At 39.3% G+C, this 16,015-nt stretch overlaps 1 protein-coding gene across 1 annotated transcript in view; it reads left to right on the forward strand.

The window, feature by feature from the left end:
- The window catches only part of GLTSCR1L (GLTSCR1-like), a 35,353-nt gene extending 20,102 nt beyond the window's left edge, over positions 1 to 15,251 (forward strand). The window contains exons 5-12 of the mRNA XM_010283655.1: positions 2,132 to 3,832; positions 5,607 to 5,706; positions 6,954 to 7,051; positions 8,672 to 8,733; positions 8,859 to 9,004; positions 9,156 to 9,250; positions 12,667 to 12,769; positions 13,575 to 15,251. Coding sequence (XP_010281957.1) covers positions 2,132 to 3,832; positions 5,607 to 5,706; positions 6,954 to 7,051; positions 8,672 to 8,733; positions 8,859 to 9,004; positions 9,156 to 9,250; positions 12,667 to 12,769; positions 13,575 to 14,377 — 3,108 coding nt within the window. The 3' untranslated portion in view covers positions 14,378 to 15,251. The remainder of the gene's footprint in view (positions 1 to 2,131; positions 3,833 to 5,606; positions 5,707 to 6,953; positions 7,052 to 8,671; positions 8,734 to 8,858; positions 9,005 to 9,155; positions 9,251 to 12,666; positions 12,770 to 13,574) is intronic.
- The last annotated feature ends 764 nt before the right edge of the window (positions 15,252 to 16,015 follow it).

Here is a 16,015-nt window from a genome sequence, read left to right on the forward strand (position 1 = left end):
TGTCCACTCCTTTTTTTTCTTCACCCCCTCCCCGCCCCCAAGTTGAATGATTGCATGCCACCTGTACTGATTCCAGGTTTGTTTCCTTGGGCAGTCATCAGTCTCTGTTATCACCCTCATGAGAGGGTTCCTGAGCCATTGCCCTATTACCTGGGTTGTACTTGGTGATTGCTTCCACCTTCCTATTAGAATGTAATAGAACAGTGTAAGAGAACAAAATACTCATGGAGCCAGCAAGAATAAGACTCTTGTTGGTAAGCAGATCCATGCAGTTGCCAAGACACTAATTTTTTGTTGAAATTAGTATGGTGTTCTGCATGACTGCTCTGAATCTGGGCAGCAGCGATTCAGATGTTAACTTGGAGGGTCACTGGTTTCGGTTTATGCACATAAAAATGTTTTTGGATGTTAAACAGTCCTGGGAACAGGGAATGAAACTTGGGATTCTTCATTCCAGTGGAAGAGTTTCAAGCTGTTAATCTTGATCACATGTAATATTATTTCTTATTACTATTGCTATTATTACTACTAATAATAGTTGCATTGTTACTACTAACTGGAATAGCGTTAACTGGAGCCCTCTAAGTTCCACAGTTGTGAAAGATTTCAGATTGGTCATTGTCACTGGAGACAAGTTACAGATGCAGCAGGGAATTCTCCATGGGAACCTGACAGTTACGAGTCCTAATAAAGACCCTAGTTAGTGACCCCTTTTTGCTCTGCCTGATGGTAGCTAGGTACAGTTGAGAACCTGATTTGTAATTTTAGGTGTTCGTGACATGCAGACATCAAGACATTTAAGTACTAGTTTAATTCCTTCTGTTAACATTAAACGTAAAAAGGTTTATTGTGATTTTATAATTGTATTTTGAAAATATTTTACTGAATTTTAAGAACAATCTCTTAATATTCTAAAACGCGACCAAAGTTTCAGAAACTACACAGGCTGATTCAGAAACAGATTGGGGTAAAATTCTGAATAGATATGCTGGGGGAACTGGAGTGAGGATGGGGACATTATTGCATGTGATAATTACAGCTTGCAGCATCTTCACACTGTTTATATGAGATAAAATATACCTTTTTATGACCTTCAAGGAGTGAAGGCTCAGAGTGTGAAGGTGACTGATAATTTCACATTTAAAAAAAACCCACATTTTGCATTTATCCTGACCTAAAAAGAAACTGGATGTTGTCTCTAAGTAGTTGAGATACAGTTTTTCAATTTAGAAAGGTGTACTCTGTCCAACTTAAAACCGTTGCAAGTGTTGTTATGCATTTAAACTCGTCATTGCACCTGTAGAGACCTGATACTTGCATTGTCTAGAGTTTCTGGACATAGTTTTGGTTTAGAAAATTTTATTGACAGTCGGCCAGAGTAAAGTAGGCTCTGATTTTCCTTACCACAATATTTATGGACATAAGTTTGAAGGATTTTTTCATTCAAGGTGCCACTTAATATTTGCTGTAGTTCCAATCTTTATAGTTCTCTATAATCTTTTTACTAGCATAAACCACAAAGTTTGTAGTATTAAACTTCCTGCTTTGTTTCTAAAATTTTTCTAAACAAAGAATTAGTCTAATTCCTCAACTTTATGAAATGGTCACTAGTTTGTACCGTCTGACTATAGAAATACTGGTAGGATTTTGGAGATAGATCTCATATGATAGAGGAAGTCGGTGAAAGAGCAGCTTTCTCTGGCCTTTTCCCTGCTACTTCTGTTCCTACTGAAACCTTCTCCCAAATTGAGTTACAGTGGCGGTCTTTTCATTCCTCCTTTCTTTCATTCTTTTGTCCATACAGTGCTGAGCTTGAGGAAAGGAAAATGGTACTTAGAGAGCATGTCACATCCTCTTGAAACAGTACAGCTGCAGAGCTGAGTGCTGTAGAATTGGGAGATTTGAAAAGTGAGAGTAGTGGCTCGAGCAGTCTCTTATGAGGGCATGAGTGGGATGTGACGCACATATTTATGCTGGCCTACTGCATGTGATGGATGTCACCTTACATACATATTATGCAAAGAATATAATTTTGTAAAGGAAGTTCGCTTGCATGAAAAAAAGCTTAATGGGGAAACAGGGGAGAGCTTGGAATGTCTGAAAATGATTTATTTCTCGTTTTGCATTTCAGAACACTGATCCTAAGTCGTCTGTAAAAGGTGTAAGCGGTCAGCTTGGAGAGGGGCCTAGTGATGGACTGCAGCTGTCCAGTAGCCTTCAGTTTCTTGAAGATGAACTCGTATCTTCTCCTTTACCTGATCTTACTGAGGATCAGCCTTTTGATATTCTTCAGAAGTCCTTGCAGGAGGCCAATATTACTGAACAGACTTTGGCAGAAGAGGCATATTTGGATGCCAGTGTAGGTTCTAGCCAACAGTTTGCACAAGCTCAGCTTCATCCTTCTTCATCAGCATCCTTTACTCAGGCTTCTAATGTTTCTAATTACTCAGGTCAGACATTGCAACCTATAGGAGTTACTCAAGTGGTACAGCAACCTGTTGGAGCATCTTTTGCAAGCAATACAGTCGGTGTGCAACATGGCTTTATGCAACATGTCGGAATTAGTGTTCCCAGCCAGCATTTGTCTAATAGCAGCCAGATTAGTGGTTCTGGGCAGATACAGCTAATTGGTTCATTTAATAATCAACCTTCCATGATGACCATTAATAACCTTGATGGATCTCAGATTATACTGAAAGGCAATGGTCAGCAGACACCTACAAACATGAGTAGTAGCCTCTTGGTTCATAGACAAACTCCAAATGGTAACTCACTGTTTGGTAACTCAAATTCAAGTCCAGTAGCACAACCTGTAACTGTTCCATTTAACAGCACAAATTTTCAGACGTCATTGCCTGTCCATAATATCATCATTCAAAGGGGTTTGGCACCAAACTCTAACAAAGTTCCTGTTAATATCCAACCAAAGCCTATCCAGATGGGTCAGCAGACTGCTTATAATGTGAGTAACTTGGGAATACAGCAACATCATGTACAGCAAGGGATTCCGTTTGCTTCTGCAAACTCACCTCAGAGTTCAGTAGTTGGTCCTCATATGTCTGTTAATATTGTTAATCAACAAAATGCAAGAAAATCAGTTACACCTCAGACAGTTAGCAATGCTGGAGGTAGTATTGTTATCCATTCTCCTATGGGACAGCCTCATGCACCTCAAAACCAGTTTCTCATACCTACAAGTTTGTCTGTTAATTCCAATTCAGTTCATCATGTCCAGGCCATAAATGGACAACTTCTTCAGACTCAACCTTCCCAGCTGGTTCCTAGCCAAGTGTCTGCTGAGCATGTCATGCTCAACAGGAACTCTACAAACATGCTAAGAGCCAACCAGTCATATTCAGGACAGATGCTGAATAATCAGAACACAGCTGTTCAGCTAGTTTCCGGCCAGACATTCACAGCTCCTGGAAACCAAGTTATAGTAAATCACGGAACTTCACAAATTGTTGGTGGACAGGTACCACTGCAGCAAGCGTCACCAACAGTGTTGCATTTGTCACCCAGTCAAGCTAATGTTTCTCAAGGTAGATCGAGTTTTACTACGATGTCACCGGGGCAGTCTACAGTCTCAAACATGTCAGCTTCTAATCGATTTGGTGTTGCAAGTTCTTCTGGTTCAGTACATCCTAGCTTGGGACCATCAGTTCAGTCTGCCGCATCAGGAGGTAACTTTACTGGAGATCAGCTCACGCAGAACAGAACTCAAGTTCCTGTCAGTGCATCGCATCGTCTTCCAGCATCCTCTTCCAAATCTATCAGCACCTTTAGTCACACGTCAGTTGGAGTAACGCAACAGCAGTTTGCCTTCAGTCAGGTATGAAAACTGCTTGAACATGTAGCCAAAGAAATGCTTCCAAGCTATGCTGAAATTTGGTTAGCAAAGTATTAAAGTTGGTGTTAATACAGAGAACATCAGTTTTGCTAGTTTGTATTGTTACAAATACTGTGGAACTGCTGAAAATCACTGTAACCCAGAGAAATAATTTCCCTCAGTGTTTTCTAAAAAGTCTGTCACTGAGTAAATGAGTCTCATTAATTGAGTAGATTTTGTTGTTGATTTATAGTAATATTTTCAGAACTGTTTAGCACAGATCTATTTCTGCTCCCATTTAAAGGAATAGACATTGTAAGAGTATACAACTGTAAGCTCTCCTGAAAGTCTTACCGTAGAGCTAGATGTAAAGTCTCAGGTGCATTCTTGGCATTTACAAGGTTTTTTTTGACCTTGCTAAAAACTATGCATGTGTTTTCAAGATTTGACCTATTCAAAATAGAGGTGAAAAGGTTTCTTGGGTTTCTCTTTGTTATTTACCATACAAAACTAATCTGTTAAAACTTAACCTTTTGGCATTTTGCCCACTGTAGTTTTATGTGTCTGGAGCCGTTAGAAGCTTTCAAATTTGAAGCAAAGACAAGGCAAGAGGTATTCCTTGGAATCCTTAAGAGAAAATACCTTTTAAAGCAGTTTGTAGAAGCATAACATTTTAAAAATATTTTCGCTTAAGAAGAGGTCTACTTAGTAGTAATTAAAATTTCTGAATCTACTTTTAAGGTGAGAATTGATCTCTTTTTGTCCAGTTGATGCAGCTGCAGTATATATTCAACTCACTTTTGTCTGTTTCCATAAGTGAACTTCCAAACTCTGCCAATATGTAACTCTGTGACTTGTCACACAATTAGCAAGAAACTATTACTCTATTTCTGTCCTTTTTTTGCTTTTGAGGGTGTTTTTTTTTAATTTGTGTTTGTTTTTTATCCTTGGTCATTATAAAATACTGATAATAACTGTCTTGGAATGCATTTGCACTAAATATCTTAGATCTTTCTCTTTTCGCAAAGGTCCAGTGGATTTTTTTTTAACCAAGACCAAATGGGCAATGAAATAATGTGTCTTAGAAAATAATGTGTATTTAGAAGATAAGGGTGAACATGTTGTAGAACCATGTTTTTAGTCTTTGCCAAAACTGCTAGCACAGGTTGCAAGATTCTGTTTGCAGATGAGTAATATGACGCCTGCCTGACTTACCCTTCGTGTGTCCACTTCTTCCTATTTGTAGGATATGTGCTGAGTCAGTGAGTTTCAGCAGTTATAAAAGCATAATGAAAGAACAAATTCTACTGTTTACTACAATCTTTTTAGCTTGTTTGTACTTGCATTTTCAGTATTGCACTGTATCATAAACCATGTATCATGTAGTCGCTAAACACTGGACAGTTCGTTCCACTGTGTATTTTTTTTTGTTGTGGAGACAGCTTATTCAGTAATCTTGCAGTTTTGAGGCTCTCAACAGCTGAGCTTTCTGAGGGCCACTTGTAGTGGTAGATCATGATTCTTCTAGAATGTAACTGGTGTATATTTGTACTGTTAGTGTAATTTCTATTCCTTTCTGATTTACTTCATAAAATTCTTGAACTTAGGAGGAATGGAGATGTCTGAAATTTCACCACCTATGAGTTTGAGGTTGAAAAAGGATGTGTAGAGTTGAATTTTAGTTGCCTTTATTGCTTTTTCCCCTCTGTTTGTTGAAACTTTTATTAAATATTTGACTGTGTTGGTTTTTTTTTTTTTTTTAATGTGTGTGGCACAGAAAAAAGGTATGAACCAGACATCACCAGTTTCTGCATTGAAGACACAGGATAATCTGAGACAGCCTCAGCTAACAACTCTTCTGAGCAACACACTATCAGGTCAACTAAGGTCTTTTAAAAATAATTTTCTTAATTTTCTCCAGCAACAGAAACTGGTTCTTCTTCGATGTGTCAGACTTGCACTGGTGGCCCATGCTGATAGGGACCTAAAGGTTACCAGAATTTTATGTTTAGAAGAATGTAAACTAAATTTTTCAGTATTGAATGTATGCTTCTCTTTTTCCCAACCATGGCACTTCATTTTGTAGAGGGAAAAGTTGAATCTCCACAAAAGGCAATTCTTTCTCCCCTCTAAAAAGTCCCAAATTGTACCTTCTTTCATTTTTCTTACTTTTTTTTTCAGCTTAGGAAAATAGAAATAAGTAATTTCCAAAGTATGGACATCTGCTAAAAGTTCTGTGAAACTTCTAGACCCTCTCTTGTGATGGCTGCTTCAGATACAGAGGAAAGAAAAATAGTGATTACAAGATTGTGTGCAGGCTGTCATCACTCGATTTGTTTTTTAATGTGTCACTTTGCCTTGAACAATGTCACTGAAAATGCTGGGCTTTTCAAGCAGCGCCATGCTACTAAAAGAACAAAACTGATATCTTAAAAAACAGAAGAATGCAGTAACCTGTATGTTCTCTGTGTACATAAGTAACCCTTTTGAATAAGGTCCTATAATGTACGTGCTTGCCCCCACCTTGTGTACTGTTATATGCAGGCTGTCCAGGCAATTCTCTACAGTCAGCACAGTATGGTTTGGGGTTTTTTTTTTTGGAGGAAAAAAAATTACTGTGTTGGTTGTAATGTAGCATGGCTGATAAGATGCTGTTTGAATTCCTGAACAAGGCAATTGGAAGAAGTCTGCCCATCTAGAAAATTGGGGGCGGGGGGGAACGGGGGGGAGATGCCTGCTGTCTAAATACTTTCAGAGGCTCGAGAAAAATTGAGTTCATATGCTTGAGGGAGGGTTAGTATTGAAAAGCTTGATAAAATGTACTGTATGAGAAAATTGTTGGGACACTATACTTACGGTACTTGAATTTCTTCTTACATTGCAGTACTGTGGTAGGAGATGATTTATATCTGAGGATTTTTCTAGTTTGCAGCACAAAATACCAGTCCTTTTTCATTTTTATGAGCCAGTTTCTCCCTAGGCTAACTGCACTAATGCTTTTAAGCATATGAGACATGTATCTTTCTCCTAAGAGCTGAAAACTCAAGTAAAACGATCAGGATAGGTATATGAAGTTACTCTGTTCTGCTTAGGATGACAGTCTTTTTAACGTACTTTTTTATAGGACAGGACTCTGGAGGAAAAATCATACAACAATCTCTAGGAACCGCACAGCCACAAGAAAAAGTAATAGGATCATCATCAGTTCAACAGAGTATACAGGTAAAGAGTACTTTTATTTATATGTTTCCCTTTCCCTTAAAACTGTAGACCTACTGTTATCATTACTTCTTACAAACTCAGCTATTCCCTAGCTGATAGGGAGGGGATGGTTTGTGAGAAGTAGCAGAAAAATTCTGTCTGGTCTTTGTTTTATTCTTCACTGCATTGTCTTTTTTCTTCCTTTTTTCCCCACCAAAAGTTCTATATATGGCAACTATGTTAAAAAAAAAACACACCCCCCCCCCCAAAAAAAAACACCCCAAAAAAACAAAACAAAAAAACCAAACCACAACACAATGTCCAGGGTCTGGGGCTGGAAAGGGAGGCCAGCTTTTTTGGATAGGGAATACAAGAACTTCTGGAGGGAGGAGGCAGTTGTTACATTCATGGACTGAGTAGCTGAGGGCAAGAAGGGAGGGTTTGGCGTAGGCTTGAAAGTATAGGCTTTGTTGCAGATGGAACTAAACTACAAAATCATGGAAGAAAACAAGGGAGGATTTGATTTAGAATTTTTGTTCCTTGCTGTAAATACATTTGGCAGTGTAGTACGACGTGAATGTTTTTCCCTGTCTTGCTGATGTACAAATAGAGCAGAAGATACAGTAGTGCTTAATTATGAGTTCAGCCTGGTTTTGTAATTCTTGGTCAGATGTTCACTCTCCTGTGGTGGTGAATACTTTTTATGCTCTGAAGCTAGAGGCTTTTTAGCCAGCAAGTACCATTACAGTGTGCCTGCTTGCCTGCTTTCATGTTGCTCCTACTTGGTTAAGGCGGCTGCTCTTTTGTTCCTTCTAACAATGTTGTAGTTTAAAAGAGCTTTCATACAATCTTTTTTTAAGTCATAAGTAACTTCTGCTCTGTGACCAATTTTATTACTAAAACTAATTGATGAAAAAACCCCAACTTTTTATTAAACAAAGACTCTTTGATCCAAAATGGCTTCTTTGGGAGAATACTTGGATTGCAGTAATGCCTCTCATACAGTAGGAACATCAGCCTTTGCTGCCTCAGAAAGCCTCACATGTTTGGACAGTGTTCCCTTGGAAAACCTTGGCTTCATAAATGTCTAAGGAAAGGAGAAGATGGTGTAGATCTACCCAATGGGTGTATCTCTAGCATTGACACTGAAACAGAATTCCTAGAACCACGTCCACCCCCCACCAAACCACCATGGCTTTTGAGAATTTAAGTATGCAACCTTAGCCTCCTTTCCTGACAGATACTGTAATCTGTCAAAATCGGGCAAGATGACATCAGCTGAGAAATGCAGAGGCAGTTCTTGAGAGCAGATTTCTTTGGAAAAGTTTTTAGTTGTACCTTTTCTTCTTTGCACCTGCTAAATTTGATAGTCAACCTTCTTCCTAGTGAAGCATGTATATGCATTGCAGTGGAATTTGCCTACGAACACCATTTCAGACCTTAGGTTTATGTAAGAGAAGTGACTTCCCTATTTCATTGATGCAGTGCCCTGCGAAAATAGGAGATAGTTGAAAGTGTTCATACTTACGTGGTAGTTACACTTAGTATTGATGATACACTTAATTGGCAGAAATAAATGCTGCAACTTGGGTTTTGTAAAGGAGGGGATATATTGTAATTTGTCTTTTATTTTGAACTTAGGTGGATGGTCATTTAGTTGGACAGAAAAGGCCTGCTGCTAAACAATTAACTAAAGGAGCTTTGTAAGTCATTCTTTTGCAATTTTGTTGCAGATGTTTCTTCTAACCTTAATCACGTTAGTTTTTGTCAATGTATAAACTTTATATTAGAGTATGTGTTAATTATATACCTTTAATTTTCCTTGTAGTATTCTACAACAGTTACAGAAAGATCAGATTCATGCTGTGACACCAGATAAAAGTCGGTTCAGATCATTAAATGACGCAGTCCAGAGACTCCTTTCATACCATGTGTGCCAGGGATCACTGCCAACAGAGGAAGACTTGAGAAAAGGTAATTTGCTTTTTAAAAATAGGAAATAAGTTTGTAATCAATCTATTGAGAGAATTCTTCATGTATGTTAGAGCAATAAGAAAAGGAACATTTTTAAATTTGTGCAGGTTACTGAAGAACAGTATCTGAAAGTATACTCTTGTCTTTCTAGTGGACAGTGAATTTGAATCTGTAGCTACACAGCTTCTGAAGAGGACACAGGCTATGCTGAACAAATACAGATGTTTGCTTATAGAAGATGCAATGGTAAGGTGTATAACCCAGGTACATCTTATATGTATAGGATGTGACTCAGTTGTTTAAAAAAATACAGGAAGGTGAGAGCTAGCATTACAATTAATGTTGTTGATACTGTTGATAACCTTACAAAGGTGATAAACATATACATGAAAGTTTGAGATACATATATATATGTAGCCAATATGCTTGTTACTGCACCAACGATCTTGGTGGCTAACCTGCATTTTTAAGTGTATGCACACATCTTAAAATCAGTAAAATGGGTTGAGTTTGTATTTCACACACCTCCCAAGTAAGGGTTCTGTTACATATAAATTCCATAGATATTGAAGACACATGACCTCTGCTCTCTGCTTATACTTTGCTCTTGCACTGAACAGGCTGTGGTACTCGGGCAGGTGATTTCTGTATATTTCTGTGGGTGATAGAACCTGAAAGAATGTTGAAAGTCTCCATTCAGAGGCCTCCAGCCATATTATAATTGGAGCCAAATCATATTAATAGAATAGTTTGGGTTGGGAGGGACCTTTAAAGGTCATCTAGTCCAACCCCCTGCAGTGAGCAGGGACATCTTCAACTATATCAGGTTGCTCGGAGCCCTGTCCAATCTGATCTTGAATGTTTCCAGGGATGGGGCATCTACCACCTCTCTGGGCAACCTGGGCCAGGGTTTCACCAGCCTCACTGTGAAAAATGTTTTCCTTATCTAGCCTAAGTCTACCCTCTTTTAGTTTAAAACCATTACCCCTTGTCCTGTTGCTGCAGGCCCTGCTAAAAAGTCTGTCCCCATCTTTCTTCTAAGCCCCTTGAAGTACTGGAAGGCTGCAGTAAGGTCTCCCTGGAGCCTGCCTTCTCTTCTCCAGGCTGAACGACCGCAACTCTCTCAGCCTGTCCTCATAGGAGAGGTGTTCCATCCTTCTGACCATTTTTGTGGCCCTCCTCTGGACCTGCTCCAACAGGTCCATGTCTTTCCTGTGCTGAGGACTCCAGAGCTGGATGCAATACTCCAGGTGGGGTCTCACCAGAGCACGGATTAGAGGGACTGAGTCACCGCCCTTGACCTGCTGGCCACACTTCTTTGGATGCAGCCCAGAATACAGTTGGTCTTCTGGACAGCGAGTGCCCATTGCCAGCTCATGTCCAGCTTTTCATCCACCAGTACTGCCAAGTCCTTCTGGGCAGGGCTGCTTTCATTCAATCCCTTCATCCCCCAACCTGTACTGATACCAGGGGTTGCCCTGACCCAGGTGCAGGACCTTGCACTTGGCCTTGTTGAACTTCATGAGGTTCACATGGGCCCATTCCTTGAGCTTGTCCAGGTCCCTCTGGATGGCATCCCGTCCCTCAGGTGTGTCAACTGCACCACTCACCTTGGTGTTGTCTGCAAACTTGCTGAGGGTGCACTCGATCCCACTGTGCCATTGATGAAGAAGGTATTAAACAGTCCTGGTCCCAGAACAGACCCTTGAGGGACACCACTCATCACCCATCTCCTTCTGGACATTGAGCCATTGACCACTACCGTCTGGATGCAACTATCCAACCAGTTCCTCATCCACCGAACAGTCCACCTATCAAATCCATCTCTCTCTAATTTAGAGAGAAAGATGTTGTGGGGGATGGTGTCAAAGACCTTATACAAGTCCAGATAGATGACATCCGTGGCTCTTCTCTTGTCCACTGATGTGGTCACTCCATCATAGAAGGCCACTAGGTAGGTCAGGCAGGACTTGCCCTTGGTGAAGCCATGCTGGCTGTCTCAAATCACCTCCCTGTCCTCCCATGTGCCTTAGGAGGATCTGTTCCATGATCTTCCTGGGCACAGGGGTGAGGCTGACAGGTCGGTAGTTCCCAGGGTCCTCCTTGCTACCTTTTTTAAAAATGGGTGCAATGTTTCCCTTTTCCAGTCTCCTGGGACTTCACCTCACTGCCATGACTTTTCGAATATCATGGGGAGTGGCTTGGCAACGACGTCAGCCAGTTCCCCGAGGACTCTGGGATGGATCTTGTCAGGTCCCATAGACTTGTGTGTGTTCAGGTTCCTCAGGTGGTCTTGAACCTGATCTTCTCTTACAGTGGGAGGGACTTTGCTCCTCCAGTCCCCATCTTGTGGTCCATCCACTCGAGAGGTGTGGGAAGAGAGACTGCCAGTGAAGAGTGAGGCAAAGAAGTTTTTGAGTACCTCAACTTTCTCATCATCTATTGTTACCAGTTTGCCAGTCTTGCTCAGCGGGGGGGGGTACGCTTTCTTTGACCTTCCTTTTCTTGCTGACATACCTGTAGAAGCCCTTCTTATTCTTTGCATCCCTTGCCGAGTTCAGCTCCAGCTGTGCCTTGGCCTTCCTGACCCCATCCCTACACAACCAGGCAGTGTCCCTATACTTTTCCCAGGATACCTGTCCCTGCTTCCACTGCCAGTGCATATACAATTTAGGAAGTCATTACTTCTTCTTAGAAGCTATGTGGAGCCTTACATTTTCATCAGAAGTGCTTCTGGTTTAAGTGCTTTCACAATCCCAGGCATGAGATGATTAAAAAAAAAAAAAAAAGACAAAATTACTTTAAGAATGTATTCTAAGGATCAGGAAATGTCATTGTGGCTTTAGACATGCTAGTTTTCAAGCCTGGAAAAATTTTTTAATTTGAATAGAATAGACATTTATATCACTCTGCTTTACAGACAGGAATACATAATTTAAGTGTTAGAATTAATATGGTTTTGGAATCTAGCAGTCCCATTAAAAAAGATAACTAACCATCAAATATTTGCAAGTAATTGCAGGTGCAAAGAGGGGATGGAGGTTAAAATCTGTTCTTTTAGCATCTGGTGTGTTGTATGGTAAATCCTATTCAGTCATTTTGAAGGGGTTATTTCGGATAGTTTTCAGGTTTGGAACTAGTTGGCTGTGTTGTGACTTAGTAGCCAGTGAACTTTCGTCTGTGATGGATGGATCCACCTGGCTTGAAGACATTGCCAGCAAAATGCAATTCAGCACCAACTAGTTAGAATGATGAGAGAGAAGTGCAGGGAAGAAACAAGATGATAGGGTGGTCCCCTTGCAAGATTTTTACTGGTTTTCTCTCGAAAAGAGAAAGAAGCTGTATGATGTAAAAAATTGGTGTACAGTAGTAAACATATACCCGAAAAGGTACAGTTCTTAAGGAATAGTAATTCCCTGTTTAAAAATCTTTAACAAATAAAATGTACCATGAAGTTGAATAATATTTTATGGTTGAGTTTCAGTAGTCGTTGAGGTCACAGTCAGGATCATTGAAGATGCAGTGAAATTGTGAACGTTCTCTGGAGATACCTAATGAAAGACATTATTTTTGTCTGAAGAGTAACTAAGCCACAAATGTTTTGATTTGGTACCAACATACGAGTGACTACAGAGATGGTTGTTGGTTTTTTTTTCCTTCAGCGGATAAATCCCTCTGCGGAAATGGTTATGATTGATAGGATGTTTAACCAGGAAGAAAGGGCATCTCTGACCCGGGATAAGCGTCTTGCACTTGTGGATCCTGGTAAGTAATAGTTAACTTCTGACTCTTACAAAAGCAGTGTTAAGTATGGAGTGTTTAAAAATAGGTGTGGCCACAGGTGAGGCACTGATTGCTAGGGATTCCAGTAATTGAAATACTGAATAAGCAGTTGCAGGTTAAATTTTACTAACTCCCAAATTCAACAGTCTAGAGACACTGTAAGTTTGAAGGCAGTTTTTTTGGGAAAAAACATATTTGGCCTATTCAGCAGAGAAATATTTCTGCGTCTCTTTTAACAATAGTCATGACTCCTGCAAGGTCTCAGTTCTAGTAAGGAAGTATCTGTGAGTTTGCTCTCAGTCAGAAAGAACACCTCTGTATGATGCATGAATACTCTTATTCATGTAAATGAAGTGTTGCTTTTGGAATTTCATGGCCACTTAAACGGCAGCATTTTTAATCAGACTGTTGTTGAACATAGCGACTAGAAACACATTATTTGTGTAAGATAACAGTTACTGTTTGTTTAAATGTTGTGCATATTCTGCATATTTTAAAAGGTATTCAGAGGTTGTGTTGAAGAGGTATTAGTCTTCCAGATACGATATTTGAGTATTTAGAATGCTGGGAAGTGCCCTCAGTCTGGTTTTACATAGTATGCTCATTAATTTGGTGATAATCTCTAACACTGGATGCAGCTGAAGGCTTAGGCATGTGTATGTCTGTTAGACATGAATCTGTAGGCTGTGGATGTTATTTGAATTTTAATACTCAGAAAATATGTTTGGAGTGTCTGTTATTTTAATGTATAGGTAATTTAAGTAAAATGTTGCTACTTAATTTGCAGATGGTTATCAGGCTGATTTTTGTTGTTCTGCCAAACAATTCGATAAAACAGTTGAAGAAGCACAGTCCAGCAAAAGTGACCATCAGTCTAGCAAAGCATTACCTTCTCGAAGTCAAACTACCAAAACCCAAGCCAGAGACCGACCAAAATCCAGCTCAGCAGAGTCCACAAATCACAGTAAACTTCCTCTAGTGCCTAACAACACTCTGACACCACAAGAAGGAATAGGTTCTACTAAAAAATCTGAAAGCCTCGCTAAAGCTTTAAAGTTTGAAAAAGCTAATTGTTCTTCTGAGAGCCAGTATGTTCCCCTTTCTGAAGAAAAGATGGCTGGGAAAGATCTTGCCAAGTCCACTGAGAATTCTTTGAGTTCTGAAGACTTGTCAAAAACTGTGTCAAGAGGCGGTCATGGAACACACAACAAAATATCAAGGAACACAGTTCAATCTTTCTCAAAGGTAACGTGTAATAATTCCCTCCAAGACAAAACTCTGAGGAGCTCTCCAAAGAATGAGGTTTTACATCCTGATAACAGGAAAGGTTCTGGTGAACCCCAGCAAGACTTACTGCTGAGTAAGAGTTTAGAAACTACATTTAAAAACATCTTGGAACTTAAAAAAGCTGGGAGACAGCCACAAAACGAGGCGACAAGTAGCGGCTCAGTTGAATTAGAATTTCCTAATTTTTCACCTATTGCTTCACAGGAAAACTGCCTGGAAAAATTTATTCCAGACCACAGTGAAGGTGTTGTAGAAACTGACTCTATTTTAGAAGCAGCTGTAAATAGTATCTTAGAGTGTTAATAGTTACAGTACCATGGACAAGTTATGTTTCTCTTAGCAGAAGCAAATGTGAATGACACCACAAGTACAGCCTGACATGCATTTAAGGTTAACCTTTCTAAACTAGATTCTGTTCTGTGTTTGAGAGCAATACTCATTGTGGTTACAGTGAGATACCCAAGTAAAGTTAATCCTTGTTAGAATGCAGTCTGTTAGGGCCTTACTATTTCAAGTATTATTATGATAGTGCTTTTGATAATTGTGCAGTACTGCAACATAACAAGGTTGCAGGTCGTTAGGCCCTATGTAATACGGTAATATACTGACAATCACAGTCATTTGAAAGGATATATTTATTAAGAAAATGTTTTTAAAAAGTGATGGAAGCAACAATTGTCCCCTACCCTTCTTTTCCACAAGTCATCAGATCTTTAGTTTTTCTGGAAAACCCACTGTACCTCTATTCAGAAGTGATTGTTTGCTTTGTTAATGAATCTGTGTTCTAGGATTCTTAAGTGGGAAGGATATCATCAGTGTGTTTACAAGGCTTCATAATTTAAACTTAAAGTGCTTTTCTATTGCTTTCTGAGCAGAAACTAGTACTTGATATATTTGTAGTGGGTAACTTTAGTCTGTGGGATGATATTATATGATCTTAGTCACAGTGGCATGATATGAAGTAATAAATGCTTGACTAAGGAAGGTAGAATGGAAGCCAGTAAATGGCGAAGTGTACAGGATGAGGCCGTGATAGAACCATGAATTTATATATATAATACATATATATGTTAACTCTTGAGGAAAAGATTTTGCATTTTATAATTGGATGTAGTCAGCCTTGAGTCTTTCTGAAGTGGTATAAATGTTTTTTTTATTTGTTGTTTGTTTTTGTTTTTGTTTTTTTTTAGACCAGGTGTCAAAAGCACTTTTATTTGAAAACTGTTATGATATTTGTAGCTTATATTTTAAGAGGACATTAGCCTTACTCTAATTAAATTTGAAGGCCAGTGTTTATTTTTGATTTTTTTTTTTTGCTTTTTGCTGTCAAAGAATGTTAAATCATCCACCGTAGCAGTCGTAATTATCAAGATATGTACAGACCAAAGTTAATCAGCAATCCCGTTGTTTAAACATATCAAAAAGTGTGTAATTATTAATTCATGTTGTAGAGCCAAGTGAAACCATTGCATGGTTTGCATTTGGCTTGCTGTCATGTTGTTAAGATAGAATCTTACTATTTTATTTATTTATTTTTAATCTATGACTTTTTTTTTTTTGCTGCCCATGCTGCTTTTTCTTAGTTTACTTTGGTCATGAGTGCTTTTGTGCACATGAGTGCACTGACATTCGTCACGTGCGTGTAGTACAACATATGCCTGCTCAGGAGGATACAGCTTTTGTGGTTTCTAAGGTGTGCTCATGTTTCCCCCAGACCTTGTCAACAATTTCTTAGAAAAATTACCAGGCATTTTCCAGACTTGCTGATTACAATTTTCATGATACAGAGGCTCATTGTGACAAGCTGTGGTTGTCAGTCAGATTGCCAGCAAAGAAAACAAAAGGTTTTGCTGTCATGCAATTCAGTCCATCTGAATAGCGCAAAAGGAAGAAGAATTAGGTCCTTGTGACAGTAGAAAATTACAGCGCAACTCAGTATTG

The sequence above is a fragment of the Phaethon lepturus genome, unplaced genomic scaffold (assembly GCF_000687285.1).
Source record: "Phaethon lepturus isolate BGI_N335 unplaced genomic scaffold, ASM68728v1 scaffold9173, whole genome shotgun sequence".
NCBI classification, from domain to species: domain Eukaryota; kingdom Metazoa; phylum Chordata; class Aves; order Phaethontiformes; family Phaethontidae; genus Phaethon; species Phaethon lepturus.